Here is a 25,694-nt window from a genome sequence, read left to right as displayed (position 1 = left end):
ATGTGTGGATACACGGAACTGTGGGACGCTCCGTTCGTTGCGCCATCTCTTGTCCACCCGCACGAATTAATTCCTAGCCCAAATACTTCTGAACCATTTATTTTTAAAGAGTCACTGATTTTTAGTACATTTCCCAGGTTTTAGTTAGTAGTATAGATCCACCAAGCATTGACTCCATTTTCGTTGGCATTCGCTAGTATCGCTTGTTAACATAGTAGCAGAAGGTTTCTATAGAGTTGCCAACGACCAAGGGCGTTTGGAAACTAGACGTACTAGGGACAAGATCAGATGGCAGTCGAGAGGGAGACCTAGTATCAGTAGCAAATAGTAGGTGTTGGTAGTATTCAGTATCTTAATTTTCTCAAACGATTGGGATACGAACAAGAGAGAGAATGACAAAAATAATAAAAACTTTTGCCCTCTTCTTTTACTGTATATTAAACAAGACGGATCGATATTAAGACTATTTAATAATAATAATAATAATAATAATAATAATAATAATAATAATAATAATAATAATAATAATAATAATAATAATAATAATAATACCAAATTGTTTAATGAATACTATGCATTTGTTCTATGTCACCATAATCAATGAAAGTAAATTACTTAGTGTACGAATTATAATAAATAGTGTAGGAAGACTTCTTTCGTCCAACACAAGTGTAATGTTTTACTGCAGTGCATGCTGTTTGTAAGTAAACATCTCATATTTTAGTATGACTTTCAGCATTGAAGCGAATGAGAATGCCGATTGATTTTGCTTTTTGTTTTCGGGTTCTATGTTGAAAACAAAGAAGATAACCAGATAAGGGACAGAAGGTAAAAGGAACATTCAGATGAGATCAATGCATGCACCTTACAGATTTCAGTGAATTAGATCTTGCTCTACCACAAATAAAAACGAGCCTGGAACTGTTTACTCGGAACGCAGACTATTGCAACATACAGTATTCCGTGCAGTATTCTGCAGTCAGTAACAGTTTTCGAGAGATATTTTGGTAGTAGTTTCACTTGTGGCCACTATCAACACACCGCTTGTTGACCTACAGTAGTGTCACTCTGTTGGGGGGATAGGGGGGACCAAGAATTTGTGCAAGGTAGCCAGCCCAAAAATTTAGGAGGGGCCCGGCTGAAGTTAGGGGGGCCCGATCCAACAATATTATAGTTCATCACCATATTATAGTTCATTTGCAAGCCTACCGTGAAAATTTTAGAGGGGGCCAGCAAAATTTTAGGGGGAGGACCCCCTAGATTCCCCTGGATACGGGCCTGGGCCTGGCCCCCAGGCCTTCCCTTGTCTCCGTCACTGTCCCGTCCTCTTTCCCTGGAACACAGCCTCCCTTTTCTTTCAATTCTGAATAAATATCTTGGTTTTAATCCTTTTAATGTGGATTCTCTAATTTTTTCCTTATCCTCACCTATTCTTAAAGTTTATTACCCACATTTACAACGCTCTACCTTATATTGATCTTAAAATCATGATGTCGTTGCTTCATCTTTGTCTTACTAATTATAAATCCTGTTATAGACGAACAAATATTCCATCATATATTGTATCAAATATTTCATCAAAGTGGAATTTGTATGTGTACGATATCAAGTTATATATAATTTTGGCGTCGAAGAAGAAGAAGGAGAAAATTTTCTAGAAGAAGAAGACGAAGAAACATTTGTAGACTTCTGTTGTGGGTTGTTTTGACGGAAGTTTATGCTTTTTAAAATCAGAAAATGCATTCTAATATTACTGTTAAGTATCTTAAAAAAGAAATTTTATTGAATGTAGAAATACCGATTTCTGCAGAGCATTTGAAGAGAAATTTGTATCAGATAATGGTACGTATGGTAATATGTAAATATTTAATCCTAACAATTCATAGCAAGTAATTACTCAACTATAAAATGGATGCTGCGATTTTTTTCAGTATGTATAAAATGCATTATATTTTATTCAGTTGTCAAGGGCGCGTCTTAAAATCTTTATATATATACCTTCTGCATCTGAACGCCCTATCCGCCCCTCAAATTTAGAGAAATCGGCGCCCTTGCCAGTTGTCTCAATAATAATAATAATAATGTGGATGTGAGCATAAGGTCAAAAGTAATAGTGCTAAATGTACATGAAACCCATGTTTTGTATTAGGGCGTCCAGGTAAAATAGTATGAAGTAATTGTTGAAAAGTAATGATCCTTTCTTTAATTGGCTAAGGTTCCACTGATAGCCCACCTAATCGTTTTCAGTGCGTTATATTTCTAATTGCTTATTGTTATGTAGCTAAATATATCAGGTCGTTTGTTAGTTGATACTCTTGAGGCAGATTGTTAAGAAAGTAGGGCATATGACGGACAGATGGGGGACATTTATTAGCAAAAATTGTTACTTCCTGGTAAATTTTCAGTGATTTTTTAAAACTAAGGTTAATTTTCGTTAGGTTATTTAGGGTACGTCACGTTAGGTTAGGTCATGCCAGATTAGGTTAGGTTACGTTTGCTTCCTTATTTATGTCTTTCCTTACCTTCAGGATCCCGCCAGGGTTCACTCGAGGAGCCGGTTCTACCAAAAACAAAATTTATAAGTAAAATAGGGGGTTAAGTTTAGAGTTACCCCTCCGCTTTTTATAAAAATCAGGAAAATTTACAGGAGAAATGAGGTAAGAAATGATTATTTTGAAGTTTTTATTTGATGTTTAGGAATTTAAGTTCGGCATGAGAGTTATGTTTAATACGAGAAAAAATATGTGGAAGTTGGTACTATTTGCCGGATGCGGAAGCATTCGCGGAAGGTTTCAGCAGCATGGTAGTTGTAAAATATGGCGAATATGGCGAACAGGTGTAATGGATGCTCAAAAATAATGAAGAAAACCTTTTAAATTTTTGTAAAGCCAACGGAGTACTAAAGTTAAGTGAAATGTAATAATTTTTAATACTTTAAGCACTGTTTTTTGTGTGTTGCAAAGTCCAAGGGCACCTACAGACTGGAGGGGCAACTCTAAACTTAAGCCAAAATAGGATTTGAAACACTTTTCATAAACGAAGAAGAATGTGAATATAAGTAATTTCTGTCATTGAATATTGACAAGTTTCTGGAACACAGGTCCCCCTTCCCATTTAGCTGTAATAAAGACAGGGGCCGCAGTGGCTCAGTGGTATAGCGTTCACCTCTGGTGCTTGGGGTCCCGGGTTCGATCCCAGCCCCCGCCAAGTGAACTTTGTGGTGGACAAACACCGTGTGCGTCCACTTTCTTCATTCCACCATTTCATTCATTACTCATCATCACCGTCTCCTTTAGCCTAACCGGAATAACCGTGGTACGTAAAGCTCAAAGATTTCATTTGTTTGTAATAAAGACAGAAAACAACGTGTCCTGCGGGGCTCTAACCCGCCTTCACTCGCTCGGCAATACCATATGAATTTAATATTAAACTTTGATACAGAAAGGAACCAACCTAGCTAACTAACCTATATGGGGGGACTAGTGTTCTAGAACCATCCCTTGAATATTATATTGAAGTACATTTTGAATGGTAGTGAAAGTATTCAAAGTATAACTATTTACTGAAGCGGAAGGCGGAGGAATACAAGAATGCGAAGAAGGTGGAAACACAGTGCGTAAATGTTCTGGTAGTGTTGGATGTATTGCAAACATACGGTTTTGTTACAAAGAATTGTGTGATAAAGAGCGTCATATTATAAAGTTTGTGCAGCATCATGATATGTTGAAACGTAAAATCAATCGTGCGAAGTGTGGAAAAGAAGTAAACATTCAGAACAGACGAATTTCTCCTCGCAGTGGTCCATCCACTATCCTCGTTTATGCGTATGCCACTCGTCGCTGACGTGCCTGCTCCCTACGGACTCACCCCCTAGATCCACTCGGGCTCCCCTGTTGCGCTCCTCTCGTGATTCGGTTAGATAACAATCGTGCTTTTTAGTGGCTAGCATAAGTTGGTTGGTGTTTGTGTGTTATGCACTAGTTCCTCATCTAGTGTATGTTCTGCAAAAAGAAACCGGAAAATGCAGTGCGAAAATTTGGTAGAACCGTCTACTCGAGTAATGCCTCCCGCCATACCTCAGAACGGTCAAACTTCAATTTGTGTATTCCTACACCCTTGTGTATTTCTCCTGTATACTTTTTTTTTTTTTTTTAAAGCTAATTTTGGCCCCCATCTGTTCAACATAATCTGAAAGTAATTCGGTGACGTTTGTGTGTTACATTAAGTGGGAGAGAATAAGTTTAGAAATTAAAAAGAAATACGTAAAATTTACACGAAAGAATAGGCGAATTGGTTATTTTTATTTATTATTATTATTATTATTATTATTATTATTTTGTGAAATTCGTGCTAACAAAAGAAATGTAATGTGGTGTTTTCAAATAGTACAAGCTGTGTTGGTAGTATTCTGAGTGGATTCTTGCTGACATCAAACATTGTGGCACATTGAGAAAATTAATTCCCAGCATTCAAAAATGGCAGTTGCATGTGACTGATTTGACATTTCGATTGTGACTTTTATAACCCATGTTGGTAAAAGGAAAGAAAGAGGGGTAAACTTTACAATACACACTCCAGCTGCGCATCGATAAGTAGGGCCGCTTTGAAAAGATATAGTGTAGAAGTGTAGGTTAGAGTAGAGTAAGATAGGGATAAGTTGGGTAGAGGTAGGAACAGGTTAGCTTAAGGTTAGGGAAGTTTTGATCCATTTTCATAAAATTAATAGAATGTAATGTCTCGATTCTAAGTGAGTATACTAGCTGGAGCGGGCATTGTAAAGTTAACCCGAAAAGAGTTACTACGTTATGTGGAGCGGCACGAATTATTGAAATTGAGCAAAAAGTGTGACAAATGTAGAAAGGCATTAAAAATAAAGAAATGGTGGAATAGTTACATTTTCAAAGGTGAAAATCATGTTGATGGTATGAAATGTCCTTGGAAAAATCCAGCAGTGAAGCCACGTTTTTCGAAGACACAAAGTTGTCGATAGAGAAGGTACCTAATCTAGTGTTTTTTAGCGACATCCTCGTTTATGCGCTTACGCGCCCAATGGTCAACGCAACAGGGATCGACCATCATTCACTTGGGCACATCCCTATTTCATACACGCGCAGATAAATTGCTGCACATATCCTGTATGGTGGTTGGCATCTGTTAGGATAACGCTCGTGATAAAGTCATGTTGCTTCATGTCCATTGCCATCTACACGAACGTACATAAATAGCATGTCAGCTTGTTCGCTGATTGAATAACGCATTATGTTTTAGTCAAGCACTCTACCTGTCGTAACAACACCAGTGATGCTAGTTTGAGGGAAATTTCCCGTAGCGTAGGGAGATTTAGCAAAGATTTTTTTAAGGAGGGGGAAAAAGAGAGATTTTACGTATATGAGATAAAATGTAGGAAAATTTAGCGCTTTAGCAAATGATACTAAACATTGCGGTAGGATGACGAAAGACGGTGGAAATCTTTTCAGCCTCACACACAAAGTGACAAACTTTTTTTTTTCTTTTTTTTTTTCTTCATAAGCCTTCCGCGGCCTGGCTTGAGGATGTCATTACCAAATGTCTGTGAATGAACCAACGCTGCACGTGTTGCTATTGCTTTGGGCGGCATTACTACACTAGAAAGAAATATTTTCAAGCTCATAAATAAATCAAGGGTGCTCCGCCCTGTCGAAAGGTTCAAGCGACTAGGCTTTTTCCATTGGTCCAGGGAAGGGACGAATACTGAGAAAAGAGGGAAAAGACTTAAAACAGAGGATTTCTAGCTTGAAATATCAACAACTGATTGCCGAGTTGCCGAGATCATCAAAAGTTCTCCTTCGAGCGGTTTCAAATTACGTGTCAGGTAGTGCCAAACGATGCTTGCAATTACAGGAGTTACAAGAATGTTTCAACGTAGAAAAAAAGGAAATACTAAAATTAAGTTCCACAGGGTGGTTAACTCTTCATCAATGCGTTGTTCGTCTGCTCGAGAACTGGGACGTGCTTCTTCATTATTTCCAGATTGCTGTATTGAAGATCATCTTAAGAGTGCTGAGTTAATTTGGAAGAACTCAACAACCAGTACACAAAAGCTTATATGTTGTTTCTCAAATATGTTTTAGAATATTTTAACAAATTCAGTGCCCTATTTCAATCCCGAAGTGTACTGATTCATAAAATATCAGAGAATGCAGTCTTATTGTTAAAACAAATATGCCAAAATTTCCTTTTACCAACAGTTTTGAAAGATGCAAATGTCCTAACGTTTCTGAACGTATCAAATCCCCAGCACTTCCTTCCCTTGGATGAAGTATATGTTGGGCCGGAATGTGGAGATATTGTTTGCGAACTTCCTGTTGATGGTGTGAACGATTTTAAGAACAAGTATTTGCAGTTTTATATTGTGGTTGGTGAAGAACTTTTAAAACGTGTACCCTCTACAAATGATTTGTTCGAGGAAATGGCTTTCCTGGATTCCAACATTGCCCTTGTTGAAGGAAGAAGAAAACTTTCAGAGCTAAGAGAACTGGGAAAATTCTTCAGTGATATTGTTGATAGAAACCAAGTAACAATAGAGTGGAGAATTTTACCAGACTCTTTCACTAAAGAACAGAAAGCAGGTATGAGTAAAATGGAAATAAACGAAATGTGGCGTGAAATTTCAGAGACCAAGGATTTCACCGGGGAGATACAATTTCCCAATGTGGGAATATTGTCAAAAGTTGTACTTAGTTTGCCACATTCAGATGCGGAAGCAGAAAGAATATTTTAAATGGTGACAGATGTCAAAAATAAGAAGAGAAATCGGATAGGTGATACGTCTTTAAATGCTGTTTCAATAACAAGGTCATATTTTCAATCTAAGGGCATAGACTGCAGAAATTACAGAGTTCAGAAGTCACATTTGCGGTTGCGTGCAACAAATGTTTTGTATAACAAGTAATTCCGACAGAATTCTGTTGCAGAAAACAATAATAATGTAAGCAACGAGGTGAAAAAACGGAATTGTATAATACTTTTTTTTTTTTTTTTTTTTTTGCAACAATGCAATACGCTACGAACTTTAACTTAATTTTTTTAATAGTGTATATACGTATTTAAATTGTGCTATCGTAAAACTGTATTAACTTGTTTAGTACTTTTAAAATAGTTTAGTTGTATTGTACCTGTGTATCAATCGAAACGAACTTCCAGAGAAGAAATATCAAAACTCATGCTTTGGGCGTTAAACTACATACTCCACAATCGATCGATATTCCTATAATAGTTAGTGTGTAAAAGTAATCGTAAGTGTACATAAGGTGATCATAGGAGCAAATAATAATAATTGGAGGAAGCACTGGCGATTGGTGAAGTAGGATCATTTTGGTAAATAATATTTTTTATTGTAGTCTATTTCCTTCCTCGTTTTCAACTGTTTCAGCTTCCTTAGATTTAACTATTTGTTTTCAGTAACTTGTCATTAATGTTATATTTTTTAAATAGCTCCTCAATATTTTTTAAGGAAAACTATTCAAGGAAACTGAATCCCTTGGATTCGGAAGTCTTTGCTCCTTGCGAGAGGTCGTGAATTCAAATCCCGTAAGCAGAGGTGTCATTAGCCTATTACAAGGGAGTGGGTACACCCCTTATGCTCACTGCCAGTCTTTCATGGAAGGTAACATTGCAGTGATAACAGATGAAAAGCACAAATGTATGTTGTGGGAATATGAGCACAGTATAACAATCCATAGAACGCAATAATCCTCTCTTTAAACGATGATATATACTAAAAGTAGGGACATTTTATCATCATTGAGCAGCACTCGCAGCACAATGACTGAACTCCTGTGCTGTAACGTCTTGAACACAAGCGTCACTTGTGTGTGTGAACTGAATAACTACGTATTGAATAGCAATGCCACCCCCACCTGTAGACTTCTAAGACACTCATCTCTAAATGTATTGGTTTTCGATATCTACCACTTCAAATTTACTCTTCCGACGCTTTCGGCCCTCGCTAACTTTTCTGATGTTGCCCTTATGTTCTATGCTCATAGGACTTTTTTAAGTATCCTAATAATCTTCTGACGTTTGTTACACTAATTAAGGTACACTTTGTGTATATATATATATTCCAAAAAGAGACCGAGAAACTTCGAGAGGTGATTCTGCATGCAGTTTCAGTCTTAGTTTTACATGCAAGATCAAGACTATAATAGTCTTGGTCTTGTTTTGCTCGTCACTATTAATAGTAAGGGAGTCAGTCTTGGTCTTGCAGTTTTGGTCTTCTTTTGCTCAGATTAGTGGATACCAATTTTCGATACTCATTGTTGTTCATAAAGAAAATCAGAATTTTCCCCAAAATGAAAAGAAGCTAATAAAATTCGAAGAAACCACATGGACCCGGATGGGGTTTTTCAAGTCCTACTTAGGACTGTGTGTATTTTTAATCCATCGCTATCTGAAGAAGGGACATTTTTCTCCTAAATATATAGTAGATGATAGCACGAACAAAGTCTGGAAACCTGGAACATAAGGTGAATGTTGAAATTATAATTAAGTTTTCCTTAAATTTAAACTATTCGCTGAGCAAAACAATACGTTTATTGTATATATATATATATATATATATATATATATATATATATATATATATATATATATATATATATATATATTACAATAAAAATATATTGTTTTGCTCAGCGAGTAATTTGTCTACTAAAACAAAGCAAAGTTTCTACAATGGAAAATATGTTTTCCGTACGTTCTTTAACTGTTTATTTACATCCTTTAAAGATGTTACATAACAACAGACAGAAATTTTCGTTTCGTCTTTTAAGATATTAGAAGCCATTAGATCTTATGATGTCGATGATCGTTATATTATTTTGTATATTAATATATCAAACATTTTCTTCTTCTACGCAATGAACATATTTTCAGATTTATTTCTGTATTAGCCTACCTTCTTTGTACATGCCCGTCATTTAGAGAATTACTCTTGGCGATATAAAAAATGATGAATAGAAGCACTAATTTCGTTGTGTCTGTACGCCGTAAAAAATTTTCTACATAAACAACCAGTCTCTTTTTCCACTATGAATCCTTGCACTAAAAGTGCAAATTGTCTTTATAAAGTGATTTGACCTTAATATAAGGAACTTTCCTGGTGAACAAGGCTAAGAACACAACTTAAGTGCCCGAAAGCGTCCAAAAAGAATCGTAGAGACGGAGTCAACGAAATTGGAGTTTCTTCCACTCATCATTTTTAATAATTTGTTTAAAAATGCATCAATTTCAGTTTTTAAGTAAATAACTCTATTATAGTTTTCTAAAGGAATTCGGTATTACAATTTACGGAATACTTTTTTTGTTTTGTTTACTTCGTATATTATATTAGAAACTATACCTACTAATATAGACTACATAGTAATATGATAATGATTGACTGCAAAAATATTTGCCTTGTAACTAGTATTACATAATACACAAAACATTTCGTTGGTTACAAATATCGACTCGAGAGATGACCGTTGCCTCTTCTGGTGTACTATATTTTCAGGGTCCATTCAGTTTTCTTATGTTAGTTAATGGGAAAATTTGCATGGCATTAGCAAGTATTTTATTATTATTATTATTTAGATCATCATTTTTCTTGTAGCGTTTAATTTCACTTACCTTGCAACAATTGTTTCTTTGCTAATTGTAGGGTGAAATCGCAGTTGATTCGTATTTCCTGAGAAACGGGAAACTGATAGGAAGTGAAGATGTCATTTCAGGCGGTGAACTTCATCTTGTGCCACGTCTTGTTGGAGGAAAAGGAGGTAATTACAAAGCTTTTATATATATATATATTGATATGATAAATTGAAATCCTTGACGTAGAACATTAGTTTCGTTACAGATGAGAGTGAGTTAAAGTTGATGTGAGGCACATCATTCAGTTTCCTTTATTGCTGTGTTTACTGGACTGGAGTTTGTTAGAATTAAATTATTATTTTCTAATAACTTACAAGGCATAGGCTGCCACTGTTGATTGTAGTTTTCATTTGAGCGCTCACGCTCAAAATAAAATTGATTTACTATTTCAAACAATATTCTAACACTCTCAGGAATTTTAACAATCATTTTACTTACATGTAATTGTGATTCCTGTAAATACTTTATGCTTCCTGGCTTTCGGCTCTGTTCTAGAGCCTTGTTCGCAGAGGTTAGAAACAGGAGAAAAATAAAAACATCAAGAAAAATAAGAAACGAACTCACCAGGGTAGAATAGTGGGAAGAACTCCTTGTCTTAACTGCTGGTTACATAATCGATATCTTTGTATTTTTCACAGTGTTATTGTTCTTCCTACTGCTATAATCCTCTGTGAACAAGGTTGTAGGGGAGAATCTAGGAAGTGCAAAGCATTTTTCAGAAATCATAATTATAAGTAAAATGATTTATTATTGTTAAGAGCTAAAAACTAACGCAGAAACAGTCAGATAAAGCTTATTCATCACTCCATCATTTAGCTATGTATTTCCAGTTGTCCGAATTAAACCATTTTCCCTCGCTACTGTAAAGAAATTGGATTGTAAAGTACATTTGCGTTAGAGTTCTTAATTTTATTTATATTTCCTATATAATGCTTCTTTTAGTCTAACAATAACGATGAATAACAGATAGCAGTATGAGAAACTATAACGGCAACAGCAGTTATGGGACGAGAAATTACTGTAACTGGCGGGAAACAGTGAATTCTTGTACGATTCTGTGCATAAGACAAGATATGTTTGTGTGGTCTGTTGAAAGAAACGCTGGGCAAAATCATCATATTCTTGACTGTGTCTTCAACAAAAGTTTGGAAATAATACGAATATATTTCAAAAGTTATTGCACGCTACGAAACCTAGATTTTTTTTTTTAAATAAATAGTTTCTAATCTGATGAAAAAAGAAAGAAAGAAGAAGAAGAAGACAGGTCACTAAATTCTAACTTATAGAACTAAATTAAGCAGTGAAGCGAACAAACGTGCTGCTATTTGCGCATTACAGCTCTCAAATTCACATCTTATGATAGATCTGAATACTATGCTGACTTTTCGGGAGACGTCTGTGAGCCACAACCTTAAAGGAAATGCCAAATTGCAATGAAAATGAAAATGTGAAATGACTGTAAATTGAAAAATCGTGGGTTGTATTTGATACAATATATGGAAATTGTATAATATGAATACTATTTGGAAGAATTATGATGTTCTGTCGTAGATTTTAACCAAACTTCATTTTAGCGGAACCACTGTCATAATACAAGATGTGTTTAAAAAGTAATGAGACTAATTTCCTTTTAATGATGGATTTTATTATTTTTACAAATTAAGTTTATATCTTTCAAAACAATCACCTTGGGCAGCTACACAGCGATGGAGACGTTGTTTCCATTCTTCATAACAGTACTGGAAGGCTTCTGCTGGAATTCTTTTCAGCTTGTCGGTTACGCTCCTCTGGATATTATCCAAAATACCAGAATGGTGTCCTTTCATGTTTTTCGAGCAAAGGGAATAAAACGAAGTCACAGGGACTGAGATTCGGCGAGTAGAGAGGCTGAGGAACGACAGGAATGTCTTTTTTTCCCGCCAGAAATTTATTAATGGAGATAACTTAGTCGTGAGGATTTTTTTGGAATCATCACACATTTCTCATGTCTAAATCCTGTGTTAAAATTTGACGGGGGTAAACACGTTCAAATTTAACTTACTGCTGATCGTTTTTACCGGCAATCGACGATCTGACCTCACAAGAGACTTCACTCTTTCCACATTTGTCACCCGTTTTTGAAGCTGAGGGTTTTATCGTACGAAACTCGTCATCCATTTGTTCTTGCCTTCCGATAAGGATTTGTGTAATCTGAACACTTTGTGCCGTAGATAGAGAATGTTCTCCATAAACCCTTTATAACTCGTTATAAGTCACAGTAGCAAATTCGGTAAGCTTTGTTACAATGCTTTGATACACAAACTTTGATACAATGTTGCTCACGTTTTTGCCTTTCGATTTTCGTAACGCACCTCACAAACTCAACTTCACTTCAAACGCTTTCAACAATCGAGTAACAACTGGAATAAGTTCAAACATGTACTGAGTCAACGGCAAAGATTAACTTAACTTCCGTGTGAAGGTGGAGGCAGCAGCATTATCGATTCGTCGACAGTGGTCCAGTCTTACTGCCTGTGCAACACATCTCGTATTTACGTAAGAGAAAGAAGCTCTGAAATTATCATAATCTTTTATTTTTTATTCTATTTATGAATTGTGTTAAGAGATAAACTGTACATATTGTTAATTTTTTAGGTTTTGGGTCTATGCTACGAGCCATTGGTGCACAAATTGAGAAAACAACAAACAGAGAAGCTTGCAGGGATCTGAGTGGTCGAAGACTACGGGATATCAACGAGGAAAAAAGGTAATTAACTGTTTTATTGTGGAAATGCCTTTTTGGTATAAATTTGCTGTAATTAGTAAACTGCTAAATATGATTGCAGAAAAAGATTTCTGTAACAAAATATATAACACTTTAATAGAGAATATCAAACCAATCAGTTTAAATTTTCGTGTTTATGAAAGAGTAACGAACCATGTGCTGAAAATGTGTCGGAATAACCCATTAGCAATGGATATTTCCGTTGACGAACCTTTGGCGTATTATAGATACAGTTATGTTTGTTTCTACCTAGTGGTGCTTATTTCGCCAAAACTTCCTCAACTAAAGGTTTTTTTTTTTTTCTTTTTTTTTTTTTTAATTCCAGAAACAAAATAAAGCGAACGAAGTAAACAAATGATATAATTAAAAAAAAAAAAAAAGTGTTCGGCTTCCCATTAGCCCAGTGGACAGATTTTTCTGTGCGTTTCCATTGTTACTTTGTGACGCTTTATTATTATTTTAGTAGAAATACTGCTCTTTTGCAGAACTCAATGGCAGTTAGTTTTAACGTTTTTTAGTTCTAAATAAAAATCGTGTTGTGACTCTTCAGAGATTCTTATGGATTTTTATCATTACACTTTCACTGAAACGCGTATTCTAAGAAGGAAAGGGACCCAATTATTTTCCATGAAAGTATTCTCTTCGTGCAGAAAGCGGGCATTTCAGCTCGTATGTATACAAAAACAGAGTTCCCTCCCTGCTGTATGATTACCATACTGAGACCTGGTTAATTTTCAACATTGCTAGGGGAACTTTAACATCTCTTTCAGGAGTGAGGCTGTAGGAGACTTGGGTCAGACCTTATGTGGAATCCGAAGCGCATGAGCTCCTACGAGGAATTGAACCCGGGTCCAATATGGTATTCATACAGAAGGGCTACGGCTAGCGCTAGCTCGGGCTACGGTCTCGCACCTTGTAAACATACAAGCATGCCAAATTTCGTCATTATAGCCCTACCGGAAGTACCAACATTTTGGGATGCCACTGAAATAACATGAAAAAGATTTTTCAGTTTTCCATAAAACCCACCTAAAATTAATTTTTTTGTTACTTAGATAACGCTATCAGAAACCCTGGCCTCCCAGCTGTCCTATTTTCCTATTTTTTTCCTATATTTTGGAAATTTGTGTATATTTGTCCTATATTTTATCTTGTCCTTTATTTCCTGTATTTTTCAGTCATTGAATTATTAAAAATACAAGCCAAGGGCAGTTCCAGTGATGGTTTAAATTGCTATATATTAGCAATATGTTAAATGTCTTAGCATTTATTTTTTCTGAGGACTAGTCACTAATTCTCGCTATTTTTTTTTTTAATTTTACTTTTTCCTATTCTCCCATATAAACTCTTTTTTTTTTTTCTTTGTTTCCTATGTGCTTGTTCTTCCCCAGCGAAGCTTAACTGAGGAACCTTGCCATGCTCCAGTTTCTTATAACGCAAGCTGTAACAGCGTTTTCTTTCAGCAGTATTGGCTGGCCATTGAGATGTTGGTATTAAAATTCTCTTATGGTGTGATGACTAAATAATAAAAATAAATAGAAGTGGAAAGGGTGACTGTGAGAGGTGAAGGGAGGCCACTAAAATAGTCATAAATTACAGATAAATGAATTGGTTCGTTTGTACGTTTGTAGAATATTGTATAAGTATATATAAAAAAAAAAAAAAAGATGAAAACACAGTTCACTTTAAAAATAAGTTATTTTTCATGAGTAGAATATAGAAAAAATATAGCGATAGAGCCAGGGAAAAATTATAATTTTGTCAAGGAATTTGATTATGCTTGCTTGGCAGACACCCTGAATAAATTTTGAAATCAAAGTGGCGTGATTAACACCCAGCTAGAGGTGAGTGATAACTGTTCCAAAAGTTATTTCAAACGGATCAGTCGATTTCCGGACCCCGAAAACTTTGGATTCGATACTAACCTTGGCCATTTTGGACATTGTATTTTCACAATTTCTCACCCATCATGTCGATGACGTCTAAACTTGAACTTATACGGCATTTGGAGTGTCGCTATTCATCACAGCGACCCATAAACTATGGACTTGACACTAATATTGGACGTTTTCAAATAATTTTACGTCACACCATCCCACCCATAACCCACTAGGGGTGCTAGGGACGTCTTTTCCCTCAATTAAACTTGAGCTTAAATGAAATGAGAAATGTTACCTATCAGCTTTGCAATTTCAGAAACTATGAATTCGACTCTAATATCGGTAGTTTTCGATTATTTCTATCCATCCACTTTCCACCCTCTAAATGGTCGGTAGGGTGTGTTACCCCCGCATTATTTCTTTTTCCCTGCTGTAAGCCATATGTGTACCAAGTTTGCTTGAAATTGGTCCTGGCGTTCCAGAGTTAACGCTGAAATATACACACCTTCATTTATCCGTTCATATATATGACGTTGCCATTATCTGAAAAAAAAAAGTAAGTTATTGTAGTTCGATCTTAAGTTACTTTATGTTGAATATTGCCAGCCAAGAAAACGCTATATTTATGATTATTAAGGCCCCCATAAAGTAAACTTGCACCGAGGAATATGACGTCGCTTATAAAATACCATTTACGAAGGTATTAAGAGTATATCTTGTCCAAAATGCGGGATACATGTGATTACTTTGTATTGGCATACCTATTATTAATATGCACTGTAGAGGTATCTAGTTGCAGGCATGTTCTCGAAAATTTATTTCACGAGGCATTCAAAGATTTTTGGTGATCTAAAATCAGACTAAAGAAAAGTCGGGATTTTGGGGTGGTCCGAATCCCCAAAACCCACCTCCTGCGTACGTTCCTGTGTAATTGTACGAGTATATTATTTTTAAAGATACTAAGAGTCTATCTTGTCCAAGCGATGGGACATAGGTAATTACTTTGTATTGATATGCCTGTTCTTAATCTGCATCGCAGAAGTAGCTAGTTTCGTTTCGTGAATTGAAGTAATCACTTTTTATTCTAAAATGAAATTAATTAATAGCTTAAAAGCAGACTATGCGGAATAAACAACTATCTGTAGTTTGTATACTGTGCTCATGTTGCTTAGTTACTAAATTATGTTCTGCTTGATATGAAATAAATACTGGTGGATTTTATATGTGTAATTACAAAACTATTTTTCAATTTCATAGTGAGTGTTTATGGTAGTACACTTCAGGTGGGTAGGAATTAGTGTTACACACGGACAAAGTATTGCTGTTTTAAGATGCAACTTTTACAACAATAAACAAAAAACGCTGAAACATTATGTCATGCAAATATCGGCAGTTGTTTGATGTAAATAAATCCGGATTCCGGAAAATTTTGGCACAGGGGTTAAACAAAAAAATCTAAAACGTTTGCAAAAGTGTGAAAATCATACCTAGTATGGTATGGGGCCTTCTTTTGCGTCCCAAAAAGCTTGGATCCGACGTGGAATGGACGTATACAGCTCCTGAATCGTGATGTGTGGAATTTTGTACCATTGTTCCTCCAAAACATGCTCCAGTTCCTTAAGGAATGCTGGTGGAGAGTAACGAGACCGAACACGCCTTTCTAACACTGATCACAATGGCTCAATGATGTTCTGATCCGGTGATTGTAGGATCCAGGGGAAGTGTGATAGCTCCTGGTTTTGCTCCTCAAACCATGATTTCACTGTTTTTGCAGCGTGACGGGTGCCAAATCATTTTGGTAGATCCATCACCATCAGGGAACAAGATTTGGGCCATGGGTAGAACCTGCTCCCCCAAAATGGCCTCATACGCCTTATCATTCATCATTCCATGCAGGGCTATGATGGGACCTGCGGAAAACCACGACATCACTGCTCATACTGTAACAGAACCATTCCCATGCTTTACAGTTGGGAGCAGACAATCTGTATCATACGCCTGCGACGGTGTTCTCCATACGTAAACACTACCGGTTGTTGGAAACAAGGTGAAGATCGATTCATCGGACCACATTACGTGTTTCCACGGCTCATGAGTCCACACCTTATGGTCCTTGCACCACTGGATACGCCTCTTCGCTGTGACCAGGGGTTTGGCGATAGCGGCTCTGCCATAAATTTTCATTTTATGAAGTTCCCGTCGCACTGTTTTCGATCAAACCGAGTTCTGTAGGCCGGAATTGAGTTCAGACATAATTTTCATTGCAGTGGTCTTCTTTTTAGCTGCTACAATCCGTTTTAATGCCCTCCGGTTCCTATCCGACAGGAATGTCTTTCGACCACTGTTGTGTTTTGCAGACGTCGTTTTCTCATGAATTGTGTATGCCCTCGTGACATTGGGCACAGTGCCTTTCGATACCTCCACAATGTTCGCCAGTGTTGTCACTGAAGTTCCAACCAGACGGGCACCAACGATTATGCCTCTTTGGAAGTCTGTCAGGTCGCCCATTTTACCGCACCATTTTCACACCACGACACTCACAGGTGAATGGGTTACTGCTGACGGAAGAGGAAGGTCCACATGTCATATTGAAAAGAAAAAACGATCGGCAACCGCAACACGCGTTGTACAGTGGAGGGCTAAACTTACGTGTCCTCTATGAAGTGTTTTTAGATTTTTTTTGTCGATCCCCTGTATATATATCAGGGATGCAAATAACCACTCGCCCGGGGCGAGTAGTTCATCGGTGCGAGCGAGTTTTTAATATCACTATTAAAATATTGAAGGTATGTAAATGATTTCTGTTGTGGGATGTGGACTAGTAGCTTTTTACTTCGGCTAGTAAAATTTTATAGTTTATTTGCATTCCTGATATATATATATATATATATCACGCCATCGTATGTTTGTATTAGAACGATGGCAACGAGTAAAGAGGTACAGGATTTGTTGAACAAGTCTTTCGCTGAACTAACAGAGGAGGTATTAAGTACATTATGGTATAATTCAGGAAGGTTTCGGAATAGTTTGAAAAATCGAGAAAACTGTCTGAAGCTAATATTTTGTTTCTCAGTAATTATGTATTCGGTGAAGGGAATATTCAACTGGAAAATGTAGCCAAAAGAAAGGTAAGAAACAAGAAATTTATTCAAAGAAATCTACTTGAACTTATTAAAATTAGAAAGGTACTAACAAGCAGTGAGAGCTTGAATTTTGTAGCATCAGGCTCCAGGAGTAGAAGTTGGGTGCCGCGAACCGAAAGAGCAAAGCAAACATGGGTGGTGAAACTAAAGTCTAAAAATAGAAATACACAGAGGAATGCAATGAAACATAAAGTAGTTAAATAAGGAATTGAAGAGTGAAACTGGCAATCAAAGAAGAATTTCTGCTAAAGAAAATCTAAGAATTGAGAGAATGAGGTGGAGCAAATGGGTAAAATAGTCATTGAGTGGATCGTAGCTTTCAAAAATGGAAAGAGATTATTATGAATGTAAATGAAAATACATATAGACAGCGTAATTTCGATAGGTGGTCTGCCGTGTCGTGACAAAACGCTGTAACTTTGTCGGAGAAGTTTTGCGAAAATGAGCCTTAAAGTTTTCATTCGAAAATGTGATCTGTATCGTGTAGAACCAGTGTATCTTGACTTTGGAAACACGTGGTTACATGTAATGTTACGTAAATGCATGTTGTGTGATTAAATTTAATGAAAATTGATTGGTTGACCATTATTGCCTAGTTACACTGATTCTACACGATACAGATCACAGTTTCGAATGAAAACTTTAAGGCTCATTTTCGCAAAACTTCTTCGCCAAAGTTACAGCGTTTTGTCACGACACGGCAGTGGTAAGGTGCTTACGTTTGTTCGGGGCGAGTTTCAAAACGCAATATCTGAGATAATGAATAAATAAAAATAATAATAATAAAAAAAAAAAGTTGTGAAAATAGACAATATTCCGATTGAGTTTATTGTAAATAAGGGGGAAAGTGAAAAAAGAAAGATTCGGTTGTAATGAAATATTTGAGACGGGAGAGTGAGCAAGATCACAGTGGTATTTCTGTTTAAAAGATCGAACCGAGAAATATATTGCGACTACAGAATCATTACTTTTGTGTTGCATACAGCAAAAATTATGAAAGTAATCCATGATAGATTATGTGAACTTGTCTCTTGGTATATAATTCCTTTTTCATTCTCTTTCGTTGTGAAGGTTGAAAAAGTGGATTGCTCAACAAGCAGAAAGAGAACGAGAAGCAGCCGAGCGCAAAAGACAGAAGCTGGAACGTCTTGTAGCGGAACCAAAACATGACTTCCAAGATCCAGACTATGATGAAGCCAGATCGACACTTACAGAAAAGGTGTATGACGCTGTAGAGCAAGGTGAGTGTACGTTACGTTACAATGAACTTAAAACATGACGTGGTTAGAACATACTTACGAATGCAGTCTATGTCTGTGAATTGAATTTTACTTTTTGCATTTACTGTGATATAGGTAGCTTATAAAATTGAATTTAGAGTTATATTGTTAACGTGAAAACAGTAACTTTTAGTTTTGACCGAAAACAAACAAACAAACAAAAAAAATATACATTTTGAAATAAAGCATACAGTCATAAAAATGCATTGGTAAGATACATTTAAGAAAATCGATTACACATAAATTCGAAGAAATTCGCTCCACAGAATATGTCTGTAAAAGGCATGCTAATCGTCGTTTGAATCTCCAAGCATACCGGCTACCGGAGAGGACATGCTGATCACAGTAACCGTAGATGGCATGCTACTAGTAATTTGAAGGTCGTGGCATAATACAACGACTGTAATTGTATGCGTAGATCACAGTTTGTGTCTGCAATGCCAGGAGGACGCTAGCGAACTCCTATTGTACAGCTAAGTGACTTTAAGTGCTCCGTTTGGAGGGATGGTCATTTTGCAGATTTGCCGCTCTTCTGAGTCATGACGATGTCACTGGTCTGTCAGTGGTGTACACGTTGGAAGGAGTGGGTTTCCACAGTACCCCCACCTCGCACCAGGTAGCGGCTGTATTGAAGAATCAAGCTGTTCTCACTAACAGGGCAGCGAAAGTCTGAGCTCCCCTTATATAACCATGCAAACATTATATAATTGAATCGGTGAGTAGAAAAAGGAGAACATTCCAAAAATAAAGGATAACATTCCACGATAACAATTTCTCTATAACTAAATATCCAATCCGATTACGTTTTTGCAGTTTTGGGAAATGAAAGGTCTTAACATACGCTACAAATCTCCCATACAGATATTTTTACGTAAGCAATGGTATTTCTGGTAAACAGTTTTACTTTCCGTTTTTCAAAAGTAACGTGTTGGGGAATATTCTCCTTTTTCTACTCACCGATTCAATTAATTGTTGAAGGGACGTTTACGCTCTTGCATTTTTATCGCATGATTGATTACCAATCACTTTCACTCATTGCTGAGATCGTTTTCATTGGTGTTGGAAAGACTACAGTGACGAGGCAGATGAAAGGAGTTGTTTCTATCTTGAACACAGCAACGACGGTATATGTATCGGTAGACCTGCAAGCGAATGGGAAGATTCAGAGTGGATCTGCATTCGCCATATAGGATTCACACCTGGCATTGAGATATTGAAGGGGGGAAGGAAGCAGTAAGCTATAGATTCCACTCGCCTGTGGTCTTCATCTAGGGACGTTGCTAATGATCAATTCTGTCCTCCGATCTTATCTGCACATTTTACGGGATGATGTGAGTTCTACTGCCAGTTCAACCCGGCGTGTTTTACTCTGTACATGGTATATACTCTGGCCTACCTGGTCTCCGGATCGAAGCCCTGTTGAGCACATGTATGACATTGTGGAACTAAGCCATACTTAGGTAATTATTGTCGTCGAGCTAACCCAAGATCTACAGCGAGCGTGCGATATCACGCTTGAGATATAAATTCAGAAAGAAGTTGACTTGCTGCTTTACAAGCTGCATGTGTAGACACTTGGGATGGTTACACGTGTATTATTAAGGTGAGTACTATTTGTTTTTTGAACAGCCTGTATAGCATGTTGAGAATGCTCCACGGACGCCGTGTTGAGTTCACCATTACTCATAATTCGTACTGGGATTCTTAAATTCGTTTGCACCAATGTATTTTTATTTTTTATTTAATTTATTATTATTAGTAGCGAAAATGCCCGTTCCTCGCACGGAGAAAATAAGTTGTGAGAAATATTTGAATCCCGTTTCCCTTAGAGTATTTATTTCAATGAAAGTTTAATGATAAAAGTGCAGAAGATACTCTACTTTTGGCATAAATATTGAAACACCCTACCCCCACAAAATATGCCTTTAATAAAATCGATATAATTAAAAATTCCAGACAGAAGTGGGTATTATCTATTCTCCAAAAGTCATTTCAAACGGGTTCAGGCGTTTTCCCGGCCTCTAAAAATATGAATTTAGCACAGATGAGTCATTTTTGACATTTTATTTTCCACCTTCCACCCCCCTCTGCCAATGGGAATGAACTTGGACTTAAACTGCATTGGGAGCGTCACCAATCATTTCAGCAGTCCCGAAAACTATGGATTACACACTAATATCAGTCGTTTTGCATTATTTTTACATGTCACTCCTTCCAACTGCCTCTCCTTGTGTTGTCTTACTCCCACAGTATTTATTCCAGATTAAAAGTCTTATGTCGACCAAATTTGGATAAAATTGCTCCAGTCGTTTGAGAGTTAGACTGGAATATACATACATTATATATATATATATATATATATATATCAAGCCCTCGATGTAATCACCAGCATTGTGAGTCACGCGTTCCCGCCGATGTAGAAGCCGCTGAATGCAGTTGGCAGTGTCTAATCTCTGGATAGTGCGGATAGAGCGATCGGTCGCCCGGAGAACATCAACTGTACGGAAGCGTGTCCCACGAAGTGGTATCTTCATCTTCGGGAAAAGGTATCTTCATCTTCATCTTAGTAGCAGAGACTTAAATCTGGAGAATACGGGAGGTGATACAGCACTTCCCAGCCCCAACGATGCAACAAATCAGTGACCGCACCTGCTGAATGTGCCCTTGCATTGTCATGCAGAATGATGGATGGGATCGTTAGGAGGTGGCGTCGTTTTCGTCTTACAGTTGCTCACAGGTTGTTTTGCAAAAAATTGCAGTAGTGCTTTGCACTAAGGATATGTCCTTGGGGGCGGTATGGTTTATGATTACACCATCCCAGTCGTATGCAATGATGAGCATAGCTTTCACATTGGTTGGGATATTCCGAACTGTTGTTTTTCTCGGTGACTCAGGATGACGCCACTCGTTTGATTGCCGTTTCAGCTGTGGTTCATACGCTCTGATCCAGGTCTCATGAATAGCAGTGATCCAACGTAAGAAGGCTTACCTTCACGTTGATAACGATCCAAGTGTGTTCGAGCGGCATCATATCGCAGCCATTCGTGTTGTTCAGTCAGATCATGTGGAACCCACCTTGAGGCGATTTTACGCAATCCCAGGTTCTTCTTCAGAATTTGAGCACAGTCGATTGCGCTAGTCCTGTATCGTTGGCGAATTGGTGAATCGTGGCGTTCCGATCCGCTAGTACTAACGCGTTCACGTTCTGCACATCTTCACCTACAGGAGGATGCCCCGAGCGAGGCATGTCTGTGACATTGTGTCGTCCATCGACCCACCTTGCTACTGTACGGTATGGTAATGCATTTGCACCGCAGACATCTTGCAATACTTCGTAGCACTGTTTTGCATTCCTACCTCTAGCACATTCAATTTCCAATCGGCTCCTCTGATCTTGCTTCGTAAACATGACTGTATTTCGCGAGCACTCACACAGCGTGAGTAGACCATAAGTACTTACTCAGAACTGACTTCTAACTGCTGGCGCTGCGCGCGCATGGAGGGCAGGGCAGGCGAGTTCATGTACTCTGAGGGAGGGTCGGCATCTAACCTACCGCTGGTATGACTTATAATGGATTGCATTGTTCCCAAGTATATGTATAGCAGTGTTGTCATTACTAAAAATCCAACCCTTGTATATATATATATATATATATATAGCGAGAGAGAGAGAGATACGATCAACGCCTTCAGCGCTGCTCCTGTACATTCTCGTTCTAAACTTGGGGTTAAATATCATTGCGATTGGAACATAATAGCTTGCCGAACTCAAAATATGGATTCGACACTAATCTCGGTCATTTGAGACATTTTATTTTTCACCCCTTCTTACTCACCCCCCATCCTGATGGGTGCTAAACTTGGACTTTAAGCTAAAGGGAGTGTCCTCATTAATCTCAGTGACACCGAGAACGTATGGATTCGACAATAACGTGGATCGTTTACGATTATTTTTACATGTCAACCTCTTCCCATCAGCCTAAAGAGTGCTAATGGGGGTTAAATGTAGACTTAAATGATATAGGGTGTGTTACCAATCAATTTAGAGACCTCGAGAACTATGGATTCGATATTAATGTCGGTCGTTTTTTGATTGATTTTTTCATGTCATCATCCCCCCACCAGGTTGAATTTGCAATTCACCTCAGTGACCCCCAAAACAGTGAACTCTATATCGGTCGGTCATTTTCGATCATTTTATATATTTATACAAATATCAATGGTTTTCGATAATGTTATGTTACCCCGTTAACTCGCCCTAAGTGTGCAGTGGTCATACCCTATTGGAGGCTAAATTTGAACTTAAAGGTTATCGGAACTGTCACAAGTCAACTTAGGGACCCAAAAACTTCGGATTCGATATTAATATGTGTAATTTTTAATCATTTGTATATGTCGCCATCCCCCTTCAGGAGTGCTAGTGGGGAATTAATTTGGATTTAAACGGCATCGGAAGTGTCACTGTTTATTCGGTGACCCCGAAAACTACGGATTCGACTAATATTGGCCGTTTTCGATCATTTTTATGTGTCAGCCCCTCCCATTCCCCTTTAGATGTGCTAGGGGAGTCTTACTCCGACAGCACTCTTTTCTAAACTAAGTAATATGTATACCAAGTTTCGATAAAATTGCTCCGGAGGCATTCTAGAGTTAATGCTGGAATATCCATTTTTATGTATATAAAGATTATTATTATGGTTCTGTGTAGCTGGTCTGCAGTGAGGTATGCATGGAGTTACATAGTCATAATGTAGAAAATTCACATGAGTGTTAATTCAAAATATGGATTAGTTTTCTAAATTGTTTATGTTTTGTAAGATCATTGAATGGTCATGGAGTTTAAAATTTAAGGAGTTGAAATGATATAATAGATAGAAAATTCTTAGTTCATAATTGATTTGAAAAACAGTTGAATTAAGAAATTAGTTGAAACCTGGTTACAAAGATATCATAAAAAAGAATTGATATAAAAGTAATAACAGTTATTAATCATATAGAATATATACCGGTTGTATCGGAAGTTTGGGACCATAGGCCAATTTCGTTATGACTAAAAATACGAAAAAATGGGAAAAGGAGAAAGGTAGTTGGATATAGGTGGTTTTCGGTTTAAAATGAGGGAATTTTTCCAATCGTACCAGGCGTTTGGTCTCCACATTCGCAGTGCACCCTATGCAAAATAAAAATAGCAACATTTGCAGTTCAGTGGGCTGTTTGAACGGAACGTAAGGGCTCACAAAAATAACACAAGGAACGTGCACATTGTTATATAAGAGAACCTAGAATACCTTAAACCCGTTTGCCAACAGTGTTGCATTGTTGGTATGATGCGGATCCAAGGGAACAACATGTAAAGTGGCATTATTGCTTTTTGATTTGACGTAGGCCGCCTTCCCAGTGTTGAGTCCAAACGCCATTCCATTTTAGATTGAGTTTTCAACAACTTTCCTCCCTTTTTACTTATTTTGTATCTCTAGATATAACGGAGTTTACTTATGGTCTAGACTTTTGATACACATTGTGTAACAAGAAAAAACAGGAAGCAAGATAAAATTATTATAAAATAAAATAAATGTATGTGAAAAGGAATATATTAAAAATATATATAATTCAGAAGATTTGGTATATGTATACTGCCTTCTGCAAAAACTTAAAGCTGCAAACGGTGTTCAACTGAATAAATATAAAATAATCAACAAACTATTATTATACAAACATTGACGCAATTTTACTTTGATGTAAGTTGGTGCAATGTTCCAGCCTCAAGATTAAATATGGTGTAAAACCAAACCAAAGTGATTAACGAGAATTTTCTTGTCCATACTCTAGGTTGCTTTAGTGATAATTCTCTATAAGTCGTCTATTGACGTAGGTGTATTTTGGCAAGCACACCTTTAGTGTAGTAGATTCTTTGGAAGAACTGGTTATTTATGTATTTATTTTTTAAAATGAAGTACATTTTTTGATACTACCACTGAGCAAAATGTATATGTTGCGAAATACTTTTGGTAATGCATTTCTGTTTGAATGCTTATGAGATATATTCCCAGTATTAATTGTGAGTAATACTACATTATCATGTATTGTGGTATGTTGTAAAGCATATATCACGTTGTTGCGTGGAATATTTTACTAGTTATTGATACTTTTGCGAAAAGCGGTCTTCTTACTGCAGCGTCTTATAGTTTGCAGTGTAAAATGTAAATCAATTTGCTTTAGTTGTATAAATTGATTCGTTTGTTGTAACTACTTTTCTAGGATTTAAAGCCTCAACATCAGGTGCGACAGTAGCAGAGAAACGGAAAGAAACCAATCCAGATGGTCCACCAAAGAAGAAAAAGAAAGGTTGTTTGTGGTAAGTGCATGTCAATTAATGGATAACTCTTGTACTAGAAAGAAAATACAGCTGAAAAGGTGCTTACCTTGCTTTTCTCTATCCTATTACGTATTCACTCAAAAAATGATTAATCATTGAATTTCTGCTGATTATATGTCGGTATTGTCCGTGTGTAGGTAAGAAAAATGGATAAATACGAGAGTGGGCTGATAAGTTCTCGACCCGACCCAGAAGGACTTGAGCTGCAGGCATGAAAGTGTGAGGCTATTCAACATAGTCCCCTCGAAGGTCAACACACTTGGCACTTCAATGCTGCAACTTCTCCAACCCCTCCCCCCCCAAAAAAAACCTCAAGGTCTGCAAAAAACTGTTCCGCAGCTGTTATCACCTCTTCATCACTGTGAAATTTCTGTCCTTTCAGTGCTGTTTTGAGTTTTGGAAACACAATAATCAGTGGCAAGATCTGGCGAGTAAGGTGGGTGGTCAATGCACTGAAACCCTAGGTCCCTCAGAAAATCCATTGTTTTGCCAGCCTTGTGGACGGGAGCATTGTCCTGCAAGAACAAGACACCTCGTGTCAACTTTCACCGGCGCTTTACTTTAATAGCGTCCTTTACC

At 37.2% G+C, this 25,694-nt stretch overlaps 1 protein-coding gene across 1 annotated transcript in view; it reads left to right on the top strand.

The window, feature by feature from the left end:
• Positions 1-1,660: 1,660 nt before the first annotated feature.
• Positions 1,661-25,694, top strand: part of LOC145664397 (splicing regulator SDE2) — a 44,180-nt gene continuing 20,146 nt past the window's right edge. Inside the window, exons 1-5 of the mRNA XM_081731065.1 lie at positions 1,661-1,842; positions 9,683-9,797; positions 12,307-12,418; positions 18,531-18,700; positions 24,998-25,094. Coding sequence (XP_081587191.1) covers positions 1,738-1,842; positions 9,683-9,797; positions 12,307-12,418; positions 18,531-18,700; positions 24,998-25,094 — 599 coding nt within the window. The 5' untranslated portion in view covers positions 1,661-1,737. The remainder of the gene's footprint in view (positions 1,843-9,682; positions 9,798-12,306; positions 12,419-18,530; positions 18,701-24,997; positions 25,095-25,694) is intronic.

This window comes from Thermobia domestica, chromosome 11, assembly GCF_964235325.1.
Source record: "Thermobia domestica chromosome 11, izTheDome1.hap1.1, whole genome shotgun sequence".
NCBI lineage: Eukaryota > Metazoa > Arthropoda > Insecta > Zygentoma > Lepismatidae > Thermobia > Thermobia domestica.
The sequence above is the reverse complement of the archived record's forward strand: the minus strand, read 5'-3'. Positions and strand labels throughout refer to the sequence as shown.